The sequence below is a fragment of the Ochotona princeps genome, chromosome 20, assembly GCF_030435755.1.
Source record: "Ochotona princeps isolate mOchPri1 chromosome 20, mOchPri1.hap1, whole genome shotgun sequence".
NCBI classification, from domain to species: Eukaryota; Metazoa; Chordata; class Mammalia; order Lagomorpha; family Ochotonidae; genus Ochotona; species Ochotona princeps.
Window position 1 is genome coordinate 329,240 of NC_080851.1, and position 7,657 is coordinate 336,896.

Consider the following 7,657-nt stretch of genomic DNA (forward strand, 5'->3'; position numbering starts at 1 on the left):
AACTTTTGTTAGAAATACCTCCTTTTACAGTAACGACCTGCTGTCTTTTGCCAGAGAAGATCAGGGATAAGACCTGTGCTTTTCTTACTTTGATCTGATGCTCTGCTGAAATTTATAAAACAATGTCAATTTCTTACTTGAACCATACCTTCACTTGCATGAACCCATGGTTGATCTCTTATACATGTTAATGTAAGTCCTTCCTTTATAAGTAATCCCATTGAGTGTTTTTGTTTTTTTTTGAACAGGCAACCATGGATCAGGTAATGCAATTTGTTGAACCCAGTCGGCAGTTTGTAAAGGACTCAATTCGGCTGGTTAAAAGATGTACCAAACCTGATAGAAAAGGTAACAGCTTTAGTGTGAGAAAAAAAGTAACTAGTATTTTTTAAGCCTTTGATTTTGTTAACATCTAATAGACTAATAGCCATTATGTTAATGTTGGCAGTACTTTAATTAATTTTGGCCTTATTGTATTTTTGCAAAGATAACTTCTTCCTAAAATTTTCATGCTCTTAGTATCAGTTTTATGCATTTTCAGGTGATACTGGATTGGTATTTCCATATTTCCACTTTGGAAAAGTCTTTGGAGGACTCTTTGCCCTGACCCTATCCCAATGAACCAAATTTTAACATGAAACTAAAACAGTAATTGTTGGCAGGCTGTAAAGCTTATTTTAATGTGTTTTGATTCATATGTGTAAAAGTATAACAGAATTTGTTACTCTTGGACTAGGAACTGGGTTAATAATGCAGCCTATAGTAAAATATATCTGTGAAATGTGATATGTAAACAAATAGATGTAACACAGGGAATGGTCCTTGTGGAAGTTCGTAATCCTCAGGGAAGTCTTGTAAATAACGCGCAGTAATTCTAATTGTTCTGTGGTAACTGTTGGAGAAGGCAACCAGAAGGGTTTGAGCCTGTGGCAGAAAGACCAGCAAGGCCAGGTCAAGGACTGAAGCCCTGATGCAAAAGTGCTGAGCCTAATTTCATTTCTCTAGGCTGTGGTTTGGGAGCCTCGTAATATCAAGACACTAGACATTTTATAATATTCTAGGAAGTTGTGTTTCTGCTTTAGTAATTGATGATGTTATGATAAAAACTGTATCACTTTAGATTTCTTTTTGTAAAAAAAAAAAGGATAAATACATGTTTCTCCCATCCATTATGTATTTATTTGTTTGATATTCTGGCTATTTGCTAAAAAGAGTAAATATTTTCACTGCTTATGGATGAATTTAGTAGGTCAGTGTATATTTTTATATCTGTTTCCTTAAATATCAAGAAATAATGGGAATTTAAAAACCTGTCAGATGAGCCTATACTTTCAGTGACAGTGCAAAAATTGATTTGGATTTTGTGTTTTTAAATACAGAATTCCAGAAGATTGCCATGGCAACAGCAATAGGATTTGCTATAATGGGATTCATTGGCTTCTTTGTGAAATTGATCCATATCCCTATTAATAACATCATTGTGTAAGTAAATGTAGTGAAACAGACTGTGTCTCACAGTGGGTAAAGGTGCAGCCATTGAAGTTGACAGTTACCGTGTCATTTCATAGACAGGGAAATGCTGCTTTTTGCTATGGTTGGAGTCTTATTTCCTTGGGTAATCACCTGCATTGCTGTTGGTTTAGCTTCCAGAACAGCACATGAGCTTCTCTTTGCCTTGCTTTGGGACGTGAGTAACTTTCCCACTTTGTTCAGCTTTTGCTCAGCACTGCCTCGATCCAGACTTACGTAGGTGCCCACAGGGCAGTCTTCCACAGGACAGTACGAGTTGTGGGGCACGTGTGTTCTGTCATCTGTCTGCCATATCCTTCCCTCCTCTGGAGATGTGCTGAAGCTCTGCCTGAGTGCTCGGGTTCTCGCCTCTTTCTAACGGTGACGTGGCAGGAGCAGTAACTGCTGGCATCCTGGAAAGCTTAGCATGTTCCAGGCCTCGTCCTGCATTTAGCACACCCCACCAGTCCTCAGGAGGTGCCTGAGGCATGGGGGCTGTATCTTGCTCGAGATGCCAGGCTGGTGGGAGGCACAGCAGCACAGGAACCCTTAGGAGGTGTTTATTTACTCCTAACCTTTTTTGTTTAAGGAGTTTAAAATCTGCCTTTAGATATGTCTTAATGTGAAGGCCAAACAAAATATTGTGTGAGAAAGCTACATGGCAAGCCATGGTAGCTGTAAAACTAAAAATGTTTTTTATTTTTCTTTTTTGTTAACTTATATCACTGGTTAAATCTTGGTGAGATGGTGATTAGGGAACTACAACTGCAGGCTTCTCTTTGTTATATTGAATCATTACAATTTTTTTCTTACAAAGGTCTTTTATCTTTATATTTAATAGCATTCAGAGTTAATATCCGGTATAATTTGGAGGATTCGTGTATATATGTTCTGGTGTTGTAGTCATAACAATACAGCTCATTCATTGGTTCTAATTTATTTTTTGAGTCAGTTACAGACTGTCTGCCATCTGTTGGTTCACTCCCCAGTGGTTGCAGTACTGATAGCTGAGTCAGACTGAAGCCAGGAGCTGCAGCCCAGTCTCCTGCATGGGTGGCATTGGGCCATTTTCTGCTGATTTCCCCAGACAGCTAGATGGGAAGTGGAGCAGCTGGGACTTGAAGTGGCAGGCATATGGGATGCTGTTTTTCTTGAGCAGTGGGCTGTGCCACCTTGCCAGCCTCTAGCAGTATAATTTAATAACACAGCACCGAATATACCAACATTACAGAATAAAACCTGGCATATAATTTTTATCTAGTGATGAAGTTGTTTTTATTTACTGTCAAAGTCTATACTGTGTATTGAACTGTATAAGCCTTTATGTTTTTAAAACGTAAGTTCTTCTGAGCTGTGTGTTTTTCATGATGTTAAACCAGGACACACTTTCAATGTTTGTTTTCAACACATGTATTGACTAATGAAGACTTTAGAAATCATTCCTACTGTGTAATTCATATCTTTGGTTGTTAAATGATATTGCGCTGGAATATTCCAGGTTGACATTTCTGGAATGAGCAGTGATTTTACAGTACACTGTCCAGGAACCACTCACCCCCAAGGACCTTCTCGGTTCCCAGCGATTCAAGTGCAATGTGCTTTTGGGCTGTCTTGGAATAAAGTTAGGTTGGCTGTCAAAAAGCTGCTCTTGATTTCACCAAATTATAGCATATTGCCTTGAAAGTTGTTATTGCATACATGCTTAGAAATAACCATTTCTTTGTTTTGCAGTGGTGGCTGATACCTTTTGGAAGACTCTTTCATCTTGGGGATTGATGAACAAATGACCTGAGAAACTCATGGAGTAAAAATTGCCTGCATTTTGTGTTTTTTTTTTTTTTCCCAATATTTTTTTCCAAGAGTTTTTTTTTATTTCTAAATTTAAACAATTTCAAAATAAAAAAAAAAATTCCCATGACAGATATCAAGCAAATTGTCAAATTTTAGTAATAGAAGCTGATGGTGAGAAGTTATCTGGACCGTTAGGGAATTATAGTCTTTGCTGCTAGAATGTCTGGCCTTGATGGGGACAGCTACTGTGTATTAGGGTATAGTGTTGCTGAAGGTTGGGGAGCTGTGACAGCTTGTTAAAGTAAGGCAGCAATGAAGTTTATCATATTTTTTTTCTAAGATGTTATTTTGTCCATTTGAAAGACAGAGTTATAGGCTGGAGGGGAGAGAGAGATAGGATGGCAGGGGCGAGGAGAGTCCTTCCATCTGCTGGTCACAAATGACTGTGATGACTGGAGCTGGGCCAGGTTAAAGCCAGGAGTCTCTTTGGGGTCTTCCATATGCATGCAGGGGGCCAAGTGCTTGGGCTGTCCTTCATTGCTGTCTCAGGCACATGAGCAGGAAGCTGGCTCAGAAGTGGAGCAGCCAGGACTTGATCTAGTATCCACTTTGCAGGTGAAGGGTTAACCTACTGTGCTACAGTGCTGGCCCCTGAAGCTTGCCACGTTGAGTCTTCATTCATGAAACATTTCTGTATGGCCTGTAGTGCTGTTGAACAGCAGAACTATGTTTTTAGAATTGGAGTCAGTCCTCCCGAGCCCTGTCACTGCTTCATTGACTTAGGTCATACTGTGTGCACAAGAAATTTGCCAGGTGGAGACTCTTGTCTCAAGGAAGTGCTTGCTTTCAACCCTTTCAAGCTTTGTGAGATTGTGTGAGTTCAGCCACAGCTTCAAGGTTCACCTCTAATTGTATTCCTCTTGTTTCTACTACATTGAAGAAGGATGTGTTAGCAGGCCTGACGACATGGACCTGATTGGATAGTTTCATCATGGTTCTTAAGTGATCGGATGCGTTGTCAGGGCAGGTGGAGTGTTTTTTTTTTCCTGGACAGTAGCCCTACATAGTGGGTCTCGGTTGTGTATGAGCCCAGCTGTAAGCAGACATTCCATCATCCAGGCTGTCAAGTAAGGACAGGGAAGGGGGAGGGACAGAGGGTTGCAAAAGGCCTGCAGGGTTCTTGTGTTTGTGCTCCTCACCAGGGGAAGGTGGACAGCACATTCTGCTTTGCCTAGAAGGAAGGGATTAGGGTGAATAAAACTATACAGTGAACTTTGTGTAAATGTGTAGGGTTTTTTCCCCCTGGACAAAAGATAAATGTTGAGAAACACTGGGCCGTGTCTAGCAAAGCAGTAGAGCTAACCAGAACTAGAAGCACAGGGGGTACCCAGGGAACTCAGTGTCGTCTTGGCCTGTGGTTTGGGAAGGCAGCACTGGGAGGAATGGGAGAGGTGATGGATCTGGTAGGAGCAGTGGGAGTGGGCAGAGGACGGCGCTTCCATCCTGCACCAGGCAGGGGTGCTTAGCCGGGACCTTCATCATCTCATTGCAAGGAGTGATCTGGAGGGAACACCAGGAGTGGCTCTGCCTCCCTGTGGCTGCTGGCCAAGTACTGCAGTGTTCCTAAGCCAGCAGCAGCCACCCTTCTCAGCATTGCACAGAGCTTGTATGCGTTCACGCACTCCCAGGTTGGGAAATGTCCCTCATGGGTGGCAAGCCTGGGGTAACGGTGGGACACGGGCGTCTTTGTGGGGTGGACGGTTGTTATGGACATCATTTTATTAGAAGGCCTATTGGAATATTCATTCCACCAGGGCTGAAGGCTGATTTCCAAACAAGAGTGCCCGGCACATGCAAGGTGCCGAGAAATGGTTACTGAGTGAACTCACTGGCTACTGTATTATGATGTGCCTAAAGTCCTTCACCTGTTCCAGAAAGTGATGGTGAAAATGTCTCCCAGAATTTCCAACTGGTCTGTGTAGTGGTGTGGGTGCCCCACTGTGAGTGGGCGTGGGCAGGTCTGAGTACAGGTGTGGTTTGTGAATTGTTGTGAGCACACCTGTACTGAAACATTCCACAGTTCAGGGAATTATTGATGATGCTACTCAGATGACATAAAGGGTCCCATGTAGTATTTAGAAATAAATATTTTAGCCAAAAAATTTCTATTATCGTAGCAGTATTTTACTGGTAGCCTGAAGATTGTAAGGATCCAGGATCTAAATGAATTCAATCATGAATGGAAATGATGATATCGTGGGACACATTAAAAAAACCATTTATTAAATCATTTGGAAGGTGAGAGACTGATGGCTGTTCCATCTGTTGTTGGCACAAATGCCAGCCATAGCCAGCGTGTTCCACAGAGCTGTTTGGAGCCCATCTCCGTTTTTGTTCTTCCCGAGTTTCTGTGAGCTTCCAGTTTTCTGACAATAGATCTCTGCTGGAGCCAGCACAAGTAAGTGAAGAGCCCTGTTGGGCAGCTGGGCAGTGGGTGTTCCCCAGGCATGGCTCTAGTTTATGCCTGTACTAGTACTGCAGTCCCTGTTGTCACAGTGAGCTGTTGTGCCTGGTGACATGAGCCACACACATTCTTGGAGTGACTCAAGGGCTTCTTGGCTGTATCCTGAGGAATCACAGGGCTGGGATGGGTGCGTGCCCTGTGTGCCCTGTGCCATGACTGAATGTTCTCTCAGGCCTGGTGCTTTTCTGGGTCTGTCTTAGGTGTCACCCACTGTTGTCAGATTTTTATGTCGTAATTTCAACTAGTGTTATCGCCCCCACAACTCTGAATGCCCATTTTAGACACACTTCTTTTTTTTTTTTTTTTTTTAAAGATTTATTCATTTTATTACAGCCAGATATACATAGAGGAGGAGAGACAGAGAGGAAGATCTTCCATCCGATGATTCACTCCCCAAGTGAGCCACAATGGGCCGGTGCGCGCCAATCTGATGCCGGGAACCTGGAACCTCTTCCGGGTCTCCCACCTGGGTGCAGTGTCCCAATGCATTGGGCCGTCCTCAACTGCTTTCCCAGGCCACAAGCAGGGAGCTGGATGGGAAGTGGAGCTGTCGGGATTAGAACCGGCGCCCATATGGAATCCCGGGGCTTTCAAGGCGAGGACTTTAGCCTCTAGACCACGCCGCCGGGCCCTAGACACACTTCTTGTTCCCAATGGGCAAAATTCTTGGATTAAGGCCTGGGGTGACTGGGAAAACCCTCCCCATGATTGCGTGAGAGGCAGGTCCTAGGTTACACACAGTGCGCTACTGAAGGCCACCCACCACTCTGGGGAAGCACCTGCTTGGGGTGGCTACTTTAGGGCCCTGGTGTTTCTGTAAGGCCTTGACTGCTGGTCACCCTGTCCATGCACAGCTTGACCGGTTGGAGAATCTGATTTACAGAGTGGTACCTTCCAGCTGCTGCAGTTCATGGAACTTATGTGATATGATCCCTTAGTCTGTAGTCGCAGTAGACAGATAGGGGTCGATGCTTTGGCTCAGTGGCTAATCCTCCACTTCCAAGCACGGTCTCCCATATGGGTGCTGGTTCCCAGCTTCTTGCCTCTGGCCTGGAAATGCAGTGGAGGAGACCCAAGTCCTTGCACCTGTATGGTGCAAGCTCCTGGCTCCTAGCTTCTGGTTGCTCAGCTCCAGCTGTTGTGACCATTTGGGGAGTGAACAAGCAGATGGAGGATTTTTCTGTTTCCTTTTTCTGTAAATCTTCCTCTTCAATAAAAGACATATTTGGATGTTTTTGGTTCTTGCGTCAAAGGCAGTGGCCCTGGGAACATGTTACAATGTTTACACGTTACAGTACTGTTTAGTCTTTGAAGCACCACGGATGCCTGAGGGAAGCCCCCTCCTGTTGCCAGGCCCTCCAGGTATGCATTTGGGGACCCCTGTACCTCCTGTCAGCTGGCAGGACCGGCTCTTTGATGAGAATGCATACCATGTACTGTTTTATGAGAAATACCTTGAGACTTCAAAAGTGTGTAGGATAGAATTTGTGTCAGCTGTTTTGAAAGCTCCGTGGTTTCCCTTAATTTGAGACCCTTTCCACTCATTTGAGACCCACCATGAATGCCGTGGCTCCAAGATCTGTGCCTGAGAAGCCTGTGGCCATTTAGGGGAAGTAGTGTTGTCTTCTTGTTGCTGTGCCTATGCCACGTCAAGGAGCTGGAATAATGATCTTTGGTTTTCCTGAAAGTCCCTTTGATACTCAGATCTTATTTATGCTCAAAGTTTAGATTTTTGTGCTATGTTCTGAATATGATTTTGTTCAAGGGAGGAGATGACCACTTTTCATGGTGTGGTGTACAGTGTAATTTAATCAAGTTGAAGTTTCAGGAGGT

The 7,657-nt window shown here is 43.8% G+C and overlaps 1 protein-coding gene across 1 annotated transcript; it reads left to right on the forward strand.

The window, feature by feature from the left end:
* The first annotated feature begins 252 nt into the window (after positions 1–252).
* On the forward strand, positions 253–3,343 carry SEC61G (SEC61 translocon subunit gamma). Its single transcript, XM_004582211.3, has 3 exons — positions 253–348; positions 1,380–1,482; positions 3,241–3,343. Exons 1-3 carry the CDS (start codon positions 255–257, stop codon positions 3,248–3,250), a joined length of 207 nt encoding a protein of 68 aa, XP_004582268.2. The 5' UTR covers positions 253–254; the 3' UTR covers positions 3,251–3,343.
* Positions 3,344–7,657: the final 4,314 nt, after the last annotated feature.